This window comes from Arabidopsis lyrata (assembly GCF_000004255.2).
Source record: "Arabidopsis lyrata subsp. lyrata unplaced genomic scaffold ARALYscaffold_3, whole genome shotgun sequence".
Lineage (NCBI taxonomy): Eukaryota > Viridiplantae > Streptophyta > Magnoliopsida > Brassicales > Brassicaceae > Arabidopsis > Arabidopsis lyrata.
This window is the reverse complement of record NW_003302553.1, coordinates 22,145,093-22,165,524: the sequence shown is the minus strand read 5'-3', so window position 1 is coordinate 22,165,524 and position 20,432 is coordinate 22,145,093. Positions and strand designations below refer to the sequence as shown.

General features: G+C 35.2%; 4 protein-coding genes and 1 pseudogene across 5 annotated transcripts; 2 read left to right on the top strand and 3 right to left on the bottom strand.

Moving 5' to 3' along the window:
• Nucleotides 1–2,495: 2,495 nt before the first annotated feature.
• On the top strand, nt 2,496–4,911 carry LOC9320137 (annotated as a pseudogene).
• Nucleotides 4,912–5,663: 752 nt separating this feature from the next.
• Nucleotides 5,664–7,347, bottom strand: LOC9320136 (F-box protein ETP2). The gene is made up of 2 exons (XM_002884024.2): nt 7,333–7,347; nt 5,664–6,745 (listed from the first exon to the last, which is right to left on the bottom strand). Exons 1-2 carry the CDS (start codon nt 7,345–7,347, stop codon nt 5,735–5,737), a joined length of 1,026 nt encoding a protein of 341 aa, XP_002884070.2. The 3' UTR covers nt 5,664–5,734.
• LOC9320135 lies at nt 7,068–11,090 on the bottom strand. Its single transcript, XM_002884023.2, has 14 exons — nt 10,866–11,090; nt 10,679–10,766; nt 10,487–10,591; nt 10,304–10,401; nt 10,134–10,217; nt 9,824–10,020; nt 9,643–9,715; nt 9,515–9,560; nt 9,306–9,415; nt 9,095–9,202; nt 8,953–9,009; nt 8,810–8,871; nt 8,414–8,726; nt 7,068–8,221 (listed from the first exon to the last, which is right to left on the bottom strand). The coding sequence occupies exons 1-14, from the start codon at nt 10,935–10,937 to the stop codon at nt 7,349–7,351; spliced, it is 2,286 nt and encodes a 761-aa protein (XP_002884069.1). The 5' UTR covers nt 10,938–11,090; the 3' UTR covers nt 7,068–7,348.
• Nucleotides 11,091–11,304: 214 nt separating this feature from the next.
• LOC9322188 (dehydrodolichyl diphosphate synthase 6) lies at nt 11,305–13,384 on the bottom strand. The gene is made up of 2 exons (XM_021031626.1): nt 13,087–13,384; nt 11,305–12,410 (listed from the first exon to the last, which is right to left on the bottom strand). The coding sequence occupies exon 2, from the start codon at nt 12,370–12,372 to the stop codon at nt 11,482–11,484; it is 891 nt and encodes a 296-aa protein (XP_020887285.1). The 5' UTR covers nt 12,373–12,410; nt 13,087–13,384; the 3' UTR covers nt 11,305–11,481.
• A 5,388-nt stretch (nt 13,385–18,772) lies between these two features.
• On the top strand, nt 18,773–20,235 carry LOC9322187 (high mobility group B protein 4). Of its 2 annotated transcripts, none has more exons than XM_021031628.1 (8): nt 18,773–18,926; nt 19,018–19,074; nt 19,157–19,246; nt 19,334–19,391; nt 19,471–19,515; nt 19,608–19,688; nt 19,776–19,853; nt 19,948–20,235. In XM_021031628.1, exons 2-8 carry the CDS (start codon nt 19,028–19,030, stop codon nt 19,966–19,968), a joined length of 420 nt encoding a protein of 139 aa, XP_020887287.1. In that variant the 5' UTR covers nt 18,773–18,926; nt 19,018–19,027; the 3' UTR covers nt 19,969–20,235. The 2 variants fall into 2 exon arrangements, with proteins under 2 accessions (XP_020887287.1, XP_020887286.1); XM_021031627.1 differs by having other exon boundaries at nt 18,851–18,926; nt 19,015–19,074.
• Nucleotides 20,236–20,432: the final 197 nt, after the last annotated feature.

The window sequence follows — 20,432 nt, the reverse complement described above, 5'->3', positions numbered from 1 at the left end:
GATATTAATTAATCGACAATTTTGGCAACGGGTGAACGGAAAAGAGGTGGAACTTCTTACATAAGGCTGAAATACCTTTTTGTGTGAAGAAGTGTGATGAGGTTCGTCATGTTCTTGTTTATTTTTTGTGTGTGTCTATCTATTCGCTTTTACTAGAAACAAAGATGATATATTTATAGAGAAAATATATGATCCAAGTTAGGAGAACATATTTTGAGTAATTGAGTCAGATTGCGCTAGTCGTGAGATCTTAGACAACCGATTACAATGTGCTAAAAATTGTTCGAACCGAAAAAAACATAAAAGAAATTAAGCACCAAAAAAAGTTAGTCATCTACCATCATAAGCATAAGCATAAAGAATAGTCAATGTTTACAAAAATCTAGGCAGAACGGGCAATGCCAAGGAATGAAGCCGTGAACATGGGGGAGCCTCCTTATCTAGATTTTCAATAAAGTAGTTAAAAGTAAAAAAAAAATGTATTATTCTCTTAAACCAAACGCGTAAGCAGAGCCGGCTCTAACATTTTGAAGGCCACAAGCTTAGAAAAAAAAAGAGGCCTAATTTCTTCCCAAAAAAATTGTTAAAGCATTACTGCAAATGTGAGAATCGAACCCTCAACCTTACACTTCTTTCTGGCCAGCATTTAACCAGTTGAGCTATAAGAGAATTTTAGAAAAAGGAGGGCCGATATATTAATAACTACATCTGGGGCCACAAGCACATGCCTCCCTAGCTTGTGGCTAGGGCCGGCTCTGCGCGTAAGAGGGGACCATATCATTGTTTGTTTTGTTCAAAAGAAATGGACTAACCTAGCTGAATTGGTCATTTGAATTTAGTTCATCGGTTAGGCTGGTTATATGGGTCAATCTCAGTTCGACTACTAAGTCTACAAAGTTTTTCTTCCCAATGATATGTGTCTTTTGGATATTATTGTTCAGATTTGTATAATGTGGATGTGGTGATATATAATGTGGATAAACCGATCCAAACCGTCAATCCAGAAGCTAGATTTTTTATACTACATATATTGACAATAATTTTCCTGCAAAACGAAAATAATAAAAACTGATGATCAAACACTAAATTATGATAGTCAAGAATTTGAAAAAATGAGTTACAAGAATCGTAAACCTTATCGTTTAAAGATGAACACTGGTTGTATCCTTGTTGCTGAAGTTAGTGATGGATGACAACAGTGAGCAACAACAACGGGAAACACATTTGATTGTTGAATTAATTACGGATTTTGCCATTTTTTATAATGGCATTTATGGATTTTGCCCTTTTTTGAATAATTTATAGATTTTGCCCTTTTTTAGGCTCCAAAAATATGATTTAACATGCGTTTCATTCGTTATGTTTGGGTTTAGTCGGTTCCAGTTGTTCTTAGGGTTTAGTATTTGGTATAATATACGTATTTTTGCAAAAAAAAATCATAAATACGTATATTTTTAAGTGTTAAAAAAGGACAAAATCCATAAATTATTCAAAAAATGACAAAATCCATAAATGCCATTATAAAAAAGGGCAAAATCCGTAATAATCCCTTTGATTGTTTGTTTCAGTGTTACTAACTACGAGATCAAAAATAATATTTATTTTGTTGTTGTTGGTTCAACGAATTGTCACCAAATCAGCGATGATGAAACAAATATGAATTCATTGTTGAATGAAGTTATGAAATCTGATCAACTATTACAAAACAAACATAAATTTTGTTAGCCCAACCCACTCTACTAAAAGTCAATGGTCGCAAAGTGAAAGGGACCAAACCACCCTGGCCTTGGTTTCCGTGACAAGTTATCAATTGCTCACAAATCCATGCTTTCAATAAACAAAGACTTTTCATTTTCTTTCTCTATTAATGTCTGAAAGTAAGATCAAAACACCCTGTAACTCTTACGTATCCTTCTTTTAATTAAATAAACACTTGGTATTATTTAATTTGTTAGCCAAAAGAAATTCTTGCTAATCGTTGTCACATATGTTATCACTATTGTTTGAGATATGGACAGTCTGGACGGGAGAGACAGATCATGGGTCAATTTTTTAATTACGTTTTATATAAATTTAATCTTGTGTCATTTCTAATATTCCCTCCGTTCTTTTATAAGTGATGTTTTAGGAGAATGCACATCGATTAAGAAATCATTTAATTTTTGTTTATTTCTAAACTAAAACATCATTTATTATCTAATCAACCAATAAAAAAAAAAATCTACAGAATATAAATCGTCAAAACCAATAAAAATGTAATTAATTTTGTATTGAAAACTGAAAACATCATCTATTTAAAAACAAAATTAGAAGCTTAAAACATCAATTATTAAAGAACGGAGGGAGTAGTATAATTTGTGTATTGGATCTACATTATTTAGTCATAATAATTTAACTTGTGTTCACATTAGTCAAGTCATCTCCACATGATGGGAGAGGTTGGAGGATATATGTATTAGACAAACATAATGGATCATAACCAAAACTGTAAAAAAATGGCTGCTAATGAAGAAGAGCCAATATGTCGTTTGTCTCATCCAACTCGCCCTCACACCCTCTCCCGTAGAGCCGGAAGAATCCCTCCATTGGGTTGCTTCGCGTGCGACAAAGAAGAACCCTCACCATGTTCTACTTTCCATTACTCCTGCACCACTTGTGATGTTGAGTTCCACGATATTTGTCACGTGTATCCGAGGAAGTTCACACACCCTTATCACCTTCAACATCCTCTCACCCTCACCACTCAAATCACTGAAATAGAGATCATATCTAACCAAACCGAATATGGTTACATATTCAAAAATGTAACTGGTGTGGAGATGATTTGAGAGATGGATCACAATTCTATCGTTGTTCTATCTGTAACTTTTGTTTGGATCTCTCTTGCTCCCAAAATTTTCCAACTCTTACTATTACAAATCCGAAAAGCCACCATCATTCCCTCTTTTTATTTCCTTGGCCACTCCTAATTCCATGTGAAGCTTGTGGGCTGGTTAGTTTGTTGGAACCAAGTTATGCTTGTTTCCAATGCAACTATGTGGTTCATGAGAGTTGTATCGACTTACCGCGTGTAATAAAAATCACGCGTCACCCACATCGCCTCTCTCACACTCCTTTCCTTCCACCCACAACTCTATTTTGTCGAGTTTGCTACGAGACGGTCGACATTAAATATGGCCAATATTCTTGCGATCATGAAGGTTGCTCTTATGTTGCCCACTCCAAATGCGCAACACATAGGCATGTTTGGGACGGAAGAGAACTCGAATGGGAACCAGAAGAACCCGATGAAACGGAAGATATTGCGCCATTCAAGATTGTGGGTGATAATATGATAAAATATTTTTGTCATGAACATCATCTAAAGCTTGAGAAGTATGATAGTGTTCAAGACGTAAAGAAACAATGTCAAACATGCATCCTTCGTATCGACTCTTATAATTTCTACAACTGTATGCAATGTGACTTCTCTCTTCCTGAGGTATGTGCTGGTCTTCCTCGAAAAGTGGCTCATGCATTGCATAATTAAGCATCCTCTTGCTCTAGACCCTTCTCCTATACTCGATTACAGTTCCACAAGTTGTTCAACTTGCGCCCGTGAGTCCACTGGTTTAGGTACAAATGCTCAAAAACTGATTGCGACGATGAGATAACGATTCAGATAGATTTTCGATGCATTTTAGTTCCTGATTGTTTCACCCACAAAAGTCATGAACATCCTTTATTCATCTCCACATCCTATTCTAGAAAAGGTAACATTTCTTGTGATGGTTGCAAAGATAGTGTTCGGGATGAGTATTATATGCAATGTACTATTTGCTCTTTTTTTTTTCTTTTTTTTTTTTTTTTGAATATACCTGGAGGTTCTGAGCCAAAGCCCGTAATCCCCCCCAGGTCCGAAACCACAGCATGTAATATTAGTTTCGTCCCAACCGTCACTCGAGCCGGCGACCTCTAAGCTTCGCCTAGGATTTTTACTAGTTGAGCTAACGACACTTGGTACTATTTGCTCATGCTACAATTCCATATGAGTTATATTACAAATATGATGCACATCTTCTCTCGCTATGCTATGGAGAAGATGCAGAGAAAGCATATTAGTGTGAAGTATGCGAGACAGAATTGAATTCAAGAGAATGGTTCTACTCATGCAACAAATGTTGTATCACTATCCACCTTGAGTGTATATTCGGATCTTCCATTTATATCAAGTCAGGTTACACGTTCTATTTCGACTCTGTATCCATGAAAATTCTTGGCAACAGTAGTCACACTCGGCCTCGCGGACAAGTTCAGGCGGATTGCGGGTTTTGTCCGCGGATTTGCGGACCGGCCCGCGGACGACAAATATTTAATAAAAATAATTAATTAATATAAATAAATAAATACTTTTACATAATTCTGAAAATATATATGTAAAATATATGAACATATAACGAAATTTAATGTATAGAATTATAAGATTTACAAAAAAATTAATATTAAAAGTTTTTTTTCATTTAAAAATTGTTAATTTCAAATTTTAATTATTAATTTTATTTTTTAATTATTTTAAAAATATTAAAACTAAGCCCGCGGGCCGGCCCGCTAACCTGTTGGGCTTAGTGGGGCGGGCCTGGACATATCATTTTTGTCCGCGGTCCTAGCGGGCCGGCCCGTCGCGGTTTCACAAACTTAAATGGCCATCGCGGGCCGGCCCAGATGGATGCGGGCCGGCCCCTCGGACACCTCTAAGTGTGACCACCGTTGCCCGGGTTCCATATACTACAAGTTGTTTGAGAAGGATTTTTGTTCATGGCTTTGTGTTTGGACATCCGACATCGAAAGTTTAGACAATACCGGAGAGGAATAAGCTTTAGATAATTTTTTTGGACCGTGAAGGACAGTTCTTTTTATAATAGATTCGACATATTTTACCTATGTGTTTGAGTTTATGTATGGCAACAATGTAAGCTAAGTTATTAATAAAGTTGATTTTTTGGCTAAGTATAGGAATGTGACTTGTCTCTTGTTTTTTTGAATTTAATGTTAAATTATATTCAAAAGAAAAATAAATGTTTTTACAAATAAATGCAAACTTTTTGAAACATTTTGCCATTTTGGTCTGGTTCAGAGTTAAATACACGTAAAGCGGGAAAATGGCCTATTTCAACCTGAACTTTTTCGATCGTGCCTTTCATATACAAACAAAGTTAAAATGCTTATTTCAACCTGAACAATCAAAATATTCAAATAACCTACATGAACTTCACTAAAATTGTCTACATATCTATTTTTTTAATAAAATTTATCTCAGCTTTAAATTATATATTTATGGTACAGTTAACAAACTCTCTTCTTATTATCTGATTTCACAGTAATTTGATCTGCATCTTAATTTTTACATACTTAAACTGCCTTACACTTTCCACACAACAGAAACAGAGGAAATAGATAATATTGTTTATAAGGGGCAAATGTGGCAGCAGACATACAGAGGTTAAGCTATATAGATTACATGATGTTGCAAATGCACGGTAATTAGTATATTTGCAACATCATGCTTGGCTTAGTGTTAGATTTTGAGGGCGAGTGGGTGATGATTTATTTCTAGTAGTACAACTCAGAGAAGAGACAAGTAGATAGCTCTGTACATGTTTTATGAATCACTTTTGTCACTGAATTAAAATAAGCTTGAAATTTTGAAACACAATGCTCTTCTTTAAAACATTATTAGATAAATTATGTAGAGCTTTTAGTCACCCCTTTTCCTTTTGCCTTGAGCTCGCTTGATTTTGTTCAAACTTGGAACATAATTAAGAATAGCGTGCCAACATACTTGCACTTTATCAACTCCAAAATCCACTGTTGTGACTATATTATCCTCACCCACAAAGTATATAATGTTTTTGGTATCGCCTTCATCTTCAACATCAATCAATGTGTCACAATACACCAAGACTTTCTTCTCCTCATGTAGCAAGAAACTTCCCTCATGAGGAATTTCAAGATCAGGGCTCAAATCCAATGCAAAGACCTTGCTCCATGACACCACCACCGCTTTGGCGGTGGTCTCATCAATCTTAGTTGACACCCATATCTCAGTCTTGGATCTTTTATCTCGCTGTAATAACACGGAAAGCTTCGCTTCTCTAACAACGGAAATACATGAAGTTTCAAATGTCCTACACTGATAGGGAAGAGGCACAGCTACAGATTTCTCTGTTGAATAATCAATCTTGAGCACGGATACGACATTTAAGGGCGTTTTTGTTTTATCTATAGCTAACATGTAAGTATTTCCCTTCAAAGACACAGACACTTCAGAGTATAGCAAGCACCAACCTGGAGATATATCACCAAGACTCCTCCATGTACCAGAGTTAAAATCATACATTTCGAAAACGTTGATTTTACGATAACAGCTCAAGACTTTGTAGCTCTTATTATTATTGCTGCTGTCTCCTTGGCGGCTGTATCCGATATGGAAGAAGCGGCATCCGTGGCGAGGATTGCTGGTATCGATCCACCTTTTTTCACCAGTTAATGGGTTCCAAACCCAGGTTATAGATTTGTCATCCTGGGAGTAGCATAACAAGACTCCGTCACAGTGAATGACTTCGTTTATATCGAATTGAACTGAATACTTAGACCGAGGATCGGGTAAGCTAAGCTCACTTTTTAACTCTACAGATGGAATAGTTGTATTGAGATTGATGCTCAACGGAGCAATATTGAAGTGTTTTGTCAACATGAGATGCATAAACTGCTTTTCAATAAATATGGTGAAATTCCTTTTTTTGTATTCCCTTAGCCACCCACGAGTCACGATCTTTCACTTTTTTCCTTTTTCTTATTTGGTGTCTACTTTTATTTTTTACTCCTAGAGAATAAAATCTTGTTCAATAACGATCGTTCTCTACATTTATATCATCATAAGATGTCGATCAAAGCTGTTTTTAAGATATAATGGGATAAGCAAGAAAATCAACAGGAATGGGTACATGGATACTGTGTTACGAATCATTTCATACGATATTTGTTATATGTGAAGGACTTTTGGAATAATGGTTCTGGCTTCCGATAAAGAAACAAACTAATGTCATCTCTATAGAAACGAAGAAAACTATGTGAATCTAAATGAAACAAAGACACAAATAAATATATAATTTACTCAGGGCCAAAATTTCTCTCTACTAGTGACCAAATAAAAAACAAAATGAAATAAATTGGTTCAAGTTACTACCACTACATGTCGTACCTAAAAATTGTGAAGTGAGACCGTGACTGAAGGGAGATCTTCTGATTCATTAAGAAGGTCTCCATCTTGGCTTTAGGCCCCCAAACACCAACCAGTAGGGTAACCATTTCACCTAAAGAGGCTTGAGAGATTTCTCGGTCTCTTCGTCTTCTGTGATGATAAGGAGTCGCTCTTCTCTTTGCTAGACACTTGCTGACTTGATTTCTCAAGAACTTTTAGAAGATCACTCATAGATTTATCAGACACCAAGCCGTGTTTTGCTTCTTGAATCTCCTTCATAGGCAAGTCGTTGTGTTTCACTTTTTGTGTCTCCTTCGAACGGTTCTTTGAAGTCTTTTGCTTAGGCAGCTCGCAGATCGGTGCATTTGTATCATGCTTGTTACTCTGATGCTGATTCTTTGCTGGAACAGAGATACTTTCAACCGCCTCTTGGTCATCTGATCTCGACCTCTTTGAAGTCTTTTGCTTAGGCGGCTCTGAGACTTGTGCTTCTTTGCTACGCCGTCTTTTCAGCTTTTGAACTACAGACTGATCTTGATTCTTTGCTGGACCAGAGAGGGTTCTTGGACATACCTCGGTCTCTTGGTCGATCTTCTGTTCACTCTCTTTTCTCGTCCTCTTCAAAATCTTCAGAACAGATGATGCATTTGAGTCATAGACTGGAGTGTGATTGTTGTTCTCCTCCTTTGACGATTTAGTAACGAACAACTCATCCTTCTTCTCCAAGCAAGCCGCTGAAACAATTTGATTACTGGTGCTCTGCTTCTTCTTGACAGAGTTTAGAGGTTCAATGACGATACCTTCTGTGATGGTGTCCAGAATGATTTTGCCAAGAACAAATCTTACTTCGCATGGATTTCCCTTCCCAAGTAAGAGATAATCAATAGAGAATCCCTCCTTTTTGCTTTCGTATGATTCAACATCACTTAATCTCGCCAACCCTTCTGCTACATCTCTCCCCTTTCTCTTCGGTATAAACACCTAAAAAGCCAGATAAATCAATTATAATGTTAACTGCTAGATTAAGAAAACGTTAAGCAAATATCTGGGCTAGTTTGAATCTGAGCACAAGACCAAACATAGAATAGGAAACTTGAACTGCGAATATATGTCTTAACACAATAAATCTTTATACTCAAACTGAATAGTAAAATGCACTTTGTTTGTACTTACCAGACCAGAGAATTTGAAATCCGGGTATAGGTATAGGGCTTCGCGGAGAGCCTCTATATCAGTCAGAACGTATTGAGTATCTTTTAAAAGACATGTGAATTCTGAAACTGCTTCTGCAAGATCTTCATCAGATCTCTTTCTCGAAAATTTAGATACCTCAGGAGCGTATCCGACTACTGAAGTTTCATGTTCTCTAGCAAATTTGACAGCTTTGCTCCAGTTTCTATGGTAGAGCAAAGCGGCGAAAGCACGCACCACAATAGCCTCCTGGGGGTTACGCACTAGTGCAATGTGAAAGGCCAACACTGCAATCCTGAGTAAAACAAATCAGGACATTAACCAGAGCTTATTGAAGAGAAGATTCATATTCCTATTGATATAAAGAAAATAACGCACCATAGTTTGGGGTCAGCAGGTTGATCGCAGGAAACCAATTTATCCATATTGGAGAATAATCTCTGAAGAAACCATATAAACCAAACTCAGAAATGTCAAAATGGGTTCACCAGAAAATGTCCTTGCAAGAAGATATCACGTACCACTAGCATCAAGGAACTTGATAGAGATGTTTCACTAGCTTGATCCAGGTAAGCTGCCTGAAATTCAAATTCATCCAAGTTAAGAGTGTTAAAAAGAAAGAGAGAGAGAGTTGAAGATTGACGAGTAAGCAAATGGGTATACCTGAAAAGGAAGTAACACGTGAAGTAGTTTGAACTTCATGAGAAGAAGGATGGAAGGCGCAGCAGCTCCATACGCAAGCATATAATTCATTTCCATGATTAATCTAAACTGAGCAAAGACATAGCATGATTTTAATAGCTGAGACCATGGACAAATATTATTTAACATAAAGGAAGTGATTCAAGCATCCATGTTCAAGCAGTCAAAGTACCTGGTCCAAATTTGCAACGGAAGATACAAATTCAGGTATTGCAGTCTCAATATCCTTTGACAATGATAGACCCAATCGTGCTGCAATTCTTAACCCCCTAAGAATTCTAGCTGTATTTAAAGAAAACCATGACACAATGGTTAGGACTTTAAACTACATAAAGTACCTTGTCTAGATACAAGGCCGTGAGGAGAATAAATAAGGTATACCACAATCTTCCTTGAATGACAAATGTGCAGGGACAAGTGTACGAAGCTGCATTTTTATTAGCGAACAATGGTTAATAACATAAGAGATACTATAGATATGTCCAGAAAAAGTAAGCTAAGTTAGTCACCTTAAGATCCGTCAAGTCTTCCATTCCATTGGCATAGTCATAAATTTTTAACTCAAAGGGATTATAGAACAAACTGCACCAAGATTTAATACCACAAGTAAGTGGGTGTGTAATTGTGTATGATGCAGCCAAAACAAAAAATAGTCCCTTTCGGTACAAGCAAATGTTTCAGAAACTCCACCTGTTAATTGTGAAATCCCGCTGCAAGCTATTCCTCCAACGATTACAGTCTTTTACATCCCAACCAGAATACATTGTGAAGAGGCTGTTATTTTTGTTTGCCTCGGTATCCAGTGAAACACCAGATTTCTCTTTAGACTTCTCCAAATCATCTTCATGCTCACTGTCACTGTGTGCCACGGTATCAAAACTGGACACCTATAAGAGGAGTGTCAGGAAATACCCAAACCATACAGAAGCCTAAAACAGAAGACAAATAACACAACTCTAAAATTCGGAAAAAAAACCAATGTAAAGGCCAAAAAACTGACCTCAATTATCGAACCTCCCATCCACACATGACAAATAGGAAACCGTTTCCCAATAACCTGAGCACGATGAAACAGCCGTCGGATCTATAAACAAACGAAATGCGTGAAGCAATAATCAAAACATAAGGTCTTGAACAAGGTAACATAATCAGACAATCAATCCACTAAACCTGCTTAAGATTAGCTGTAGTGATCACATCATAGTCTTTTGGCACTCTATGCAGTATCAAATCCCTTACACATCCACCAACAAGGTATGCATCGAAACCTACGACAATGATCAAACAGTTCAGCGTCTTCTTAATCTTCTACATCAATGCTAACAGTTCACCTAAAACATACAAAACACAAACCTTGACGTCTAAGGAGTCTCAAGACATTCATAGAGGATTCAGGGATCATTGAATTTCTAATTCCAGCATCACTTGCTCGTACCTTCTTCCACTTCGATGTATCAACTGTTAAAATCGAAACAAAAAAGGAACAACCTTTAACTTAGAACATGTAATTAAGTCTGAACCAGTATCACAAAAACACAAAAGCACCTGAATTTATATCTTCATCAATAACTGAACGAATGCTAGAACACTTCTCCATGACTCCCTCAGCAAGCGTGCAGTTACTTCTCTGCAACTAGAGGCCAGAATAAACCCGCAGATGAAGGGTTCGACTAATTGCCGCAGAGAGATTAACAAACAAAACGAGAGAATCCGAAGAGAAGAAATAACCCACCTTGGAGTAGAAAGCGGATAGGGTTTGAGAACGAAAGAATACGTTTCCGTTGCGCCTAATGAAACCCGCCATGGCAAAGACTCGAAAACATGGCTCTTTAAGCCAAAAGTAGAACCATTTTTGCAGAGAGCAGAGTCGCGACTTTTTAGGTTTTCAATTGCAAGTTTAGTCACAAGTGTGTGTACTCTAACCTACCGAACCAGAGTTCATGCCCGGTACGGTTTAGGTACCAATCCCGGTTTTTCGGGTTTTAATATTGCTAAACCGAAATTCCATTGTATATCAATATGCAATCAATCTGAACCATTAACGATCTAAATTTATTGGTTTAGATCTAAATTTATTGGTTTAGATCTAATTTTGGTTTGAGAAAACACTCGTGAAACACAAATCTTAAAGAGTCTGGATCTTACAAGAACAGAACAGGAAGTAAGATGTCTTTAGGGAGGACTTTTGGTTAAGGGTTCATAAAGAAAAACTCAAATGAGTTCGTGTGTAAAATACATTGCTTGTTCTATGTAATCGTTTACTTTCGATAGTATCCACAAGAGCATCACATCACATTACAAAGCCAAAAAGAAAAGAGAGCTTTTGTATATCCTTCACTTCAGGACAATCACAATTGTTTCTTCCTCTTCTCCAAGTATGAATGATTTCTTTGGAAGTTCAATACAGCCCAGAGCAGATGCTTCAGACCAATCTCAGGCCACAGAGCAGCCGGAGAGAAGAGCTGGGTATTACCTGTTTGCCATAAAAGAAAATTGCTCAGCCTTGTCTCTCCTGAACTCCTGACGAGTATATCAGGATCCGGAGCCACGCTCATCCGCATATTCTCCTCAATATCCACCAACTGTATCCTCTTCTCCTGGTTCTCCATATCTGTTCCTTCTATATCACTATCTCTATCCTCGTGTTTATAATTACCAGATGCTTCAATATTGTCTGACGTGTTAATACAAGATTTCTTGACAGCTTGTACGATCTCATCTGTCGAGTTATAGGCAATGCAGATGAGAAGCACTACCCGACTATTCTTAGCTGTGGCCTTCATGACTTTTTCTGCAGCAGCTCTCACTTGGTCATTTAGCAGCGCCAAATTACCGATAAAATAGACCCGAATCCCATACTGATGCACAATACTCTCTTTCTCAAGCAAAGACTTTATCTTTTCCAGCATTAAATCCATTAGAGACTGAACCTCCTCAGGTTTTCTTCTAAAATTATCTATGCTAAATGCGTATATCGTTACATACTTGATACCCAGCTCATAGCAGTACTGCAGCATCGACATAAGCGCAGAAAACCCTGCTTGATGACCAGACCCATCTTCTAGACTGTGCTTTTTTGCATATCTCCTATTTCCATCCATGATAAAGGCGAGATGACTAGGTATAGGACCCATAGATATGACCCGAAACAAACATCTTCTCGAAAACCCATATATCTGCTCTATCAATTGACTAATTCCACCGCTCATACGTCTTATTTGACCTGGAAGTTCAGCCATAGGAGATTCCTTCCAGTATCCTCAGCTCTCAGCTGTCTCTAAGGGAATGCAAAACATTCAAAGGTCTTGTCAGTATAAGGTGAAAACAAGAAATATCAACAGCACACACGACAACCTATTCCATCATTTCATAATGAACAAATTCGTTCTACACAAGTACATATGTATCATCTTCTACGATCCATATCTATCAAATCAGCAACAATGATGCCAAACCAAGATGCTCTTTGAACAACTCATTTCACAAGACATAATAAATGCTTCCCCTTTATTCATACTAATGTTCAACATATCCGTCCAAAGTTCTATAACAAATTCTATATTTACTAAGAAGCTGATGTCACCAACAAACAGAGTGTTGGTTGCAAACAGTGGCATGAACTCATGGAGTTAGTTAAAATATCCCTCAAATAGAAAACTAAAAAACTCTCACTTGGAACCTAACCAAGTCAGGGTTTTAGCCTCGAACCCGATTACGGAAACAAAATCCACACAAGAAAAAAAAAAACAATCTGAAAATTCGCATGCTTTTGAATTTCGAAACAAAGATTAATGGATCAAACGAATCAATCAACAGATTCAGAGAATAAGAAACAAAAACTCCAATCTTAACAATACCCAGAAACGCGAGAACACTTGAAAATCCAAAGCAAGTATATCCAACAAAATTAGTAAAACATGGTGTTAACTGTTTGTATAGCTCGATCCTCTTACCTGAGAGATAGCGAGATCAAGCTCTTAGCTTGCAAAGGAAATCGAATTGAAGAAGCAAAAAGGGAGATTTCGAAATCAAAGCTCGCCACTATTTGGATCGGAAACAGATGAAATATCTTCTCAACAAAAAGTTGTCGGCGCGAGCGAGATTATCCGTTCAAGAGCTCTGACTTTGAAAGAGAAAGGCAGAGAGAAGAGAAGAGAGGGGAGGGGAATATTTTACAGGGGAATAATATAAATAACCGGTACCGGTTAAATCTAATTGACCCGATAAAACCCGGTTCTGGTTTACCTATTTGGGTTTTATTAGAAAGCATGGTGCATTGCATTCGCAATGGGCTTTGGTTTGGATTTTGTTTGGGATCTGACTTACATATTAACTGATTTGTACGTTTCTAGTTTTAATTTTTAACCGGATTCATATTTAGTTTCAAAATACTTTAAAGTGTTACCTTTGGTGATATGATAAGCCAATAGAAATTAAAAAAAAAAATGAATGAATGAGTACACTCCAAGATTTAAGAAGCAAAATTGCTTTGCAATTTTTGAAATGGATAAACTTTTAAAAACATATGTAAGAGTTAATTCCTAATTCAAAAGAAAATAAAGTGAATGGGAGAAATCTCCGATATATAAACAAAAAAAATAAAAATAAAAAATTTATTAAACATGTAGAATCTAAGAGAGAGTTTATAAATCATATTGTTGCACCACAAAAAACATCAAGATTTAATCACCAACAATGTCATTGTCACCGCATATACAACCCAACTAGAAATTGACCCGCGGTACACCGCGGGTTAAGTTATTTTATAAAAATCGTAAAGTAAAATAATTGAATTAATATATTTATATATATATGAAAATAATGTATGTTTTTAAGGATACTTATAGTAAATACTATATCGTTTACGATAAGGATGTTCTAAGATTTATTTTTAAATATATAGTTATGAAAAAGTATATTTGAAATAATTAACGTTTGATGGCGTTTGTAAATTTGAATTGTGTTTTATTTATAGATTTATAATAATACAGAAATTGAAGTTTATAATTTTTTGTAATTGAAAATAGATATTTCATTACTATTTGAATATTGAATTAAGCAATATATAAAACTGTATGTTTAGTTTTATTTGGACAAAAATATCTAGAATTGTAAATATATTAGTTTTTGTAATGAAGTTTTGGTTATATGATTTATTTTATAGATTTTTACAATTTGTTTCATTACATATGTGTCAATTACTAAAAAAAAAGAAAGGAAAAGACAAAAGAAAATTTACACAAATTACTCTACATAATAAATCGTCGAAATCGTAAAAGTTTATGTTTTTATTAATGTTTATTTTCGGATGTATTATCCTTTTTGGTGGGCTCTCAGTTGGACCTCATCTTTGGAATGTTCAATATAATATGTTACACTTGTGAGTAAAAAAAAAAAAAGACCTGAGAAAAAGAAACCAATTAACTTTCCTTCTCAAAACAAAAATCCCATTTCATCTTCTTCTTCTCTTACGATTGATGTAAAAAAGGATCTCTTACGATTCTCATCAACAATCTTCAAATTTCTTTGTCGATTACGGATCCGTAATGAAAAAGACCATGTTCGATAAGTCAAGATCGGAACCTAACTTCGAAGAGCTCCGATGTATAATCCAACGACGGGATGTGGTTTTGATTCGAAGAGTCGATGCCAAAATGATAAGCAAATATTCAATCGAAGAAAATCTATGGTAAACCGAAGATCCAATCAACCCATGGAAACCCGAGAACAACAAATCAGATCCCATTGAAATTTTTTGTCTCGATTCAAAGGTAAGAGATTTTCATAGTTCCTGCTACTGTAATAATCGAATAAAAAACATTATAGTCCGAAAATTGATAGTGAAAACAGTGAGAAATGGAAATAGATATGTATTGCATCAATTAGGTTACATCGTGGGAGTAAATGAAGAATGTATTCCTTTGCAGGTGAGATTAAATTATATGAAACAACTCTAGAAGTTGCAGTAAGACGTCATCAAATTGATATGAATTATTAGTAGTAACAAAAGAAACAAATATGGTTTCATATCAAATTATACTTGTCAAAGTGTCAAATAACTCAAAATCGTCACTATGTGTTTAGTTTATATCAGCTAGCTAATTCCATAAATAACTAACATAATCAAACAAATAAAGCATGTAAAGAGTAAACGTCTGGTTATTTATACATATCAATGTTTAAACCTACTGTTTTATTTGAATCTAAAACATTAGTTTTGCAGGTAAAACTAAAGTCAAGTAAGGTCATAATGGAGCTACAACTTTGTCTCAACAAATTATATTACATGCAGCAGGTAAGTTACTAAATAAACTTTTACTCCATCAGTTTATACTAATGGTGTGTAGATAAAATAATTCATGCTTAAATGAAAGTAAAATTTATTAGATAAATTGAAAAAGTATAACTGCAAAAACCTGAGAATAGTACAGTTTGAGTAAAGTAGAAAACAAAAAACGGTTATTGACTGTAAGTTAGATATAAACTCTACTCTGTTTTTCTTTGTCTCATTTGCTTGGCGAATATGTTTGCTTAAAAATAACTTAGTATTTGTTATATGAATAATTTAGTAAACATACCTTCTCATGTTTGCTTCAAAAAAGAACATAATATTCTGGTTATATGAAAGTGTAATGGAATAGATAGTCAAATAATTCAAATTTGCAACAAAAAAACTGTTAGTAGCACAGTTTGAGTAAATTGAAAAAAACAAAAACTCTTCTGGATCCTCGAGCATCTCGGAGAAATGCAAAGGTTGCGGGAATTTTAAGAGAATGAAGGTGTGTAAGATGGAATTTTCAAATTGTCAATTTTGTGTTTATGATGATGTTATGAGACGTCTAAGGTTTAGAGTATTTATAGACTCATTAATTAGGTCACACATACCTAGCATATACTGCAACTAATTAGGGATAAAATCTTTGGAATCGTTATGATTTAGGAATATGCTAGCATTTACAATTTGAAGAGTAATAACTTTGTTTCGTAAAATCGATTTTTTACAGATATGGAGAGAAGAAATCTTAGAAAAGGAATGTTGGGAGTAAGTAGTTGATAGAAGAAATCTCGGAGTAGATATTTTAGAAATAAACCGTGCAGATTTTTTGGAGAGATTTTTGCCAAAGTTTCAAATCTAAATATTCGCAATATATTATCTTTAAATTTTTAAATCAAAGTAATTAATACTAAGTATCCGCAGCCGATCATTTGTTAGAGTAATTATGGAATTGTTTTGGAAGTAATTAGAGGATATATCTCAGTTTGAAATTAAGACAACATTCCTTAAAATCCTTATCCAAGATCCGGATATAGTTAATCCCGGATAAAACCCGGATCCAAAAGAATTTATGCAAAAAAACCCTGTAAAAATGTATATGTAGATTACTCCACATACAAGATTTTCAGCACTTGTTGATTTAGATTCTAATTTTTTTCTTTCAATAATCGCAAAAAGTTCTTAATTTATTAATGTTTAAAGTGGTATGACTCAAAATTACTTTTAGATAAAATATTTTATTAACGATGACTTGTATAACAACTTTTTTATCAAATGTTTTTTTCAATGAATGTTTTTATATATTTATAAGTAAAAGAACCTTTGTGAGACGCAAACATAAAAACAACTCAGTTTTTTCCTATAATAGTGTCTACGTAAAAAGGTGTTCAAAACCTAATGGGTGGAACTTTTCATCCCTAAATATTGCATATTCAGAGATGTGGAAACTTTGTTCATAAAAGTCAAGCTGAAAACAAAACAAAAAACAAGAAGAATAAAAAAAAAGAAAGAGGAGGATTCTCTCCACTCTCCACGTGACAGAGGATAGTGCTTTGCAATATCTAAGCAAACATAAAAGTGTCGCCACGATTCCAAAAATTAAGTCCTTGAAACGAATAACCTCAGAATCAGTCTAGGACAATTCTTGATTGTTTAAGTGTCTCGCCAAAAGAATTAGCTAAAGACGTCTATGAAGGTATTTTCGATATGCGCCTTGCTGCTGTGAGAAAAGTATCTTCCTCCCAGGATGATGTTCGGATGGCTTACCATGAGATGGATATCCATCGCTTATGCGAATATTCTTCAATAAAAATTGTCAGACTTTAAGAATTAAAACGAATTTTGGTTGTTTTGCAATTTTTGAAATGGATAAACTTCTAAAACCATATGTAAGAGTTAATTTCTAACTTAAAAGAAAATAAGGTGAATGGAAGAAATCTTCGATATATAAACAAAAAAAAAATTTCAAATAGATTTATAAAATGTGGACTAGAATCTAAGAAAAAATCTTATAAATCATATTTGCGCCACAAAAAGAATCAAGATTTTAATCACCAACAATGTCATTATCACCGCATATGCAACCCAATTACTCCACATGCAAGATTTTCTGCACTTGTTGATTTAGATTCTAAAAAAAATTTCTTCAACAATCGCAAAAAATTTCTAATTTATTGATGTTTATAGTGGTGTGACTGGAAATTACTTTTATCCTTTTTAACGATGATTCGCATAACTTTTTTTTTTATCAAACTTTTTTTTTCAATCAATGTTTTTATATATTCATAGATAAAAGAACGTTTGTGCGATGCAAACATACAAGTAACTCAGTTTTTTCCTATCAAAGCATATTTAGATATGCGAAACTTTGCTCATAAAAGTCAAGCCGAAAATAAAAAGGGAACTTTGGCAAAGATGTAGACAGTAGACGTTCCGGTAGTAGGGTTGATGACGGTAGAGATCTGACCAAACCATAAACATGTGAAGCCATCGGCGTACTCCATCTGTCGCCTTTGGTAAGAGGAGGAGCAGAGGAAATATGCCAAATTTTGGTCAAGAACTCTTGAACTAGTAAAATCCCAACCCACCTTGACCTCAGAAGAGAAAAAAAGGATTTGTTACTATTTCTACTGAACCTTTCATACTTTCTTATGAACGAAGGATCTTCGAGAGCGGAGAAGATGAAGAAGAATAGTCTGCTCTAGGGACTAGTCGTACGCATATTCTGAATCACTTCTGAAGAAGACCTAAGCAATACCTCAATGATTAGGTCATGATGATCCGTATAACTATCTTAATAAGATTGGTTAGTTAAAATTTATTCAAGCATTACCCATGTGTTAATTGTTGTTGTAACCATCTAAATCCTTGTTACTCACGTTAATCTTATCGTATGATTCTCCACCTCCATTCCATTGCAATTTCAGGCATTTATAATTTTTTAATTCCGATTCAAAATCATCAGAAGAATCATTTTTCACAACCGATGTGAAAAAATCTGTTATAGTCAAATTTTGGTCAATTAAAATATCTTTTTTGAAGGATTGAATATGTAAAAATACCTCCAATTCTTTGAAATAAAAGTCGCAATTATATAATTCTTCTTTTTTTCCAAAAAAGATATTTCACACTCATAAAGTTCTTAATCAGATTTTTTTTTTTTTTTTGGCACACAAAGTTCTTAATCAGATTATTGCTGAAAGAGGAGAATTTTATGAATGTAATGAAGGGCGAGATCTGCAAGCTCATGTACACGTGTCATATGAACGGTCAAGATTCGAAGAGCACAAATGCACAATCCAATATTCCGTCCGTTGCTCTTCCTCTCTCACGTGGCAAATTATTTTGGCTCCTTCACAAAAAAAATCCCGCCAACAGTGCAAAATTTCAATCTCCTTTTAATTTTAAAAAATCAATTATTATTTTATTATTATAATATCGCATCAAAATCTCCCCAAAAAAAAAAAAACCCTACTCACTCATACGCTCTTCGTCAAACAAACAAAAAAAACCCTAAAGGTAAAACTCGCTCCTACCGTTTCTCCCAAACTCAGTCCGAGTCAAAACGATTCTCTAACGATTCTTCTTCCTTCTTTTTCAATCGCAGCAGAAACTTCGACATGAAAGGCGGCGAATCCAAAGCTGAAGCTACGAGCACTGATCAGAGGTTTTGTTTCTTCGCCGACTCTGAGATCCAGATTTGTTTTCGCATCTTCAAAATCTGATTTCTTCGTTTTTCGATTATTTAGACTCAAAACCAGAGGTAGAAAGCCTGGGAAGAAGACGAAGAAGGATCCAAATCAACCTAAGAGACCTCCAAGTGCTTTCTTCGTCTTCCTGTAATTTCACGAATCTTCCTTCGATTTTGAAATTTCGAATTGCTTTTCGATTTTTATAAATTTTGAATTGGTTTCTGTTGATCTTAGTGAGGATTTCCGAAAAGAGTTTAACCTAGCGAATCCGAATAACAAATCCGTCGCTACTGTGAGTATATTTCTCCGAAATTTCTGGAAATTTTTCTCAGATCTATAATCTGAAACCTAGTATTGGTTTGTGTAATTAGGTTGGTAAGGCTGCTGGAGCTAGATGGAAGTCTATGACTGAGGAAGTAAGTAGTATTAGTAGCCATTGAAATGCTTGATTTGTGGTTTTGTGGATCTGTATTCAGAACTTTGTGGTTGTTTGAATCTGTAATTACAGGATAAAGCGCCTTACGTCGCCAAGGCCGAGAGCAGAAAGACTGAATATCTTAAGACTATGCAACAGTACAACATGAAACTGGTATAAACTCTTCACTTTGTAGAGAGATTGTTCTTTTGGTCTTCTTGTGCTGTTGCTAAATAGTCTTATTGTGTGAATATTGTGTAGGCTAGTGGAACCAATAGAGGTGAAGAGGATGACTCTGACAAATCCAAGTCTGAAGTGGACGAAGCAGGAAGCGAAGAGGTTTTTACTGAGACTTAACTCTATTGTTTTTGGAACGTTGTACATGTATTTTGATGTTTGACATTTGTGTTTCTTTTGGATTTTTGCTTTGCAGGAGGAGGAAGACGACGATTGAGGCTTTCTACTAGGTCTTGCGATTGACTTGACTCAGATTTGAGAATGTAAACTTGCTTAGAGATGACCAAAAACTTTTAAACTGGTTATGCTTTGTGTTTGTGATATTTGAACCTCATTTGCTACTTCAATGTGGTTTTAGGTCAGTTTGTAGGGATAATATCACTTGACTGCTATATTTTCCCCATTTCATTGTTTTCACTAGAATTTATATGTTGTTCAACTTTGGATAAGTGGTATGGTTTTAGTATCAGCTTTATTTCTTCTACCTCCTATGCTAATTGTTTGGCTTCTGTTTTTACTTTTGAGTTAATCTTGTCTCTGATTTTGGCATCTTGTGCTATTTGACTCTTGTGACTGAGAAAAGTTCTACTTGTCTGGCGTTTTCTAAGGAATATTTGATCTCTAACTTCGAATTAGAATAGAATCTTCTTGCTGGACTGGGTCATATACCATTTATCTGTC

Bases quoted from the DNA above. Each gene is read 5' to 3' on its own strand.
- LOC9320135 (XM_002884023.2), bottom strand. From the start codon at position 10,937: ATGGCGGGTTTCATTAGGCGCAACGGAAACGTATTCTTTCGTTCTCAA. The intron at 10,592-10,678 runs GTGCTTTTGTGT...CGATTTTAACAG, and splicing joins TGATGAAGATATAAATTCAG to TTGATACATCGAAGTGGAAG. The intron at 10,218-10,303 runs GTTTAGTGGATT...GTTTGTTTATAG, and splicing joins CTACAGCTAATCTTAAGCAG to ATCCGACGGCTGTTTCATCG.
- LOC9322188 (XM_021031626.1), bottom strand. From the start codon at position 12,372: ATGGCTGAACTTCCAGGTCAAATAAGACGTATGAGCGGTGGAATTAGT.
- LOC9322187 (XM_021031628.1), top strand. From the start codon at position 19,028: ATGAAAGGCGGCGAATCCAAAGCTGAAGCTACGAGCACTGATCAGAG. The intron at 19,516-19,607 runs GTAAGTAGTATT...CTGTAATTACAG, and splicing joins GGAAGTCTATGACTGAGGAA to GATAAAGCGCCTTACGTCGC. The intron at 19,854-19,947 runs GTTTTTACTGAG...TTTGCTTTGCAG, and splicing joins ACGAAGCAGGAAGCGAAGAG to GAGGAGGAAGACGACGATTG.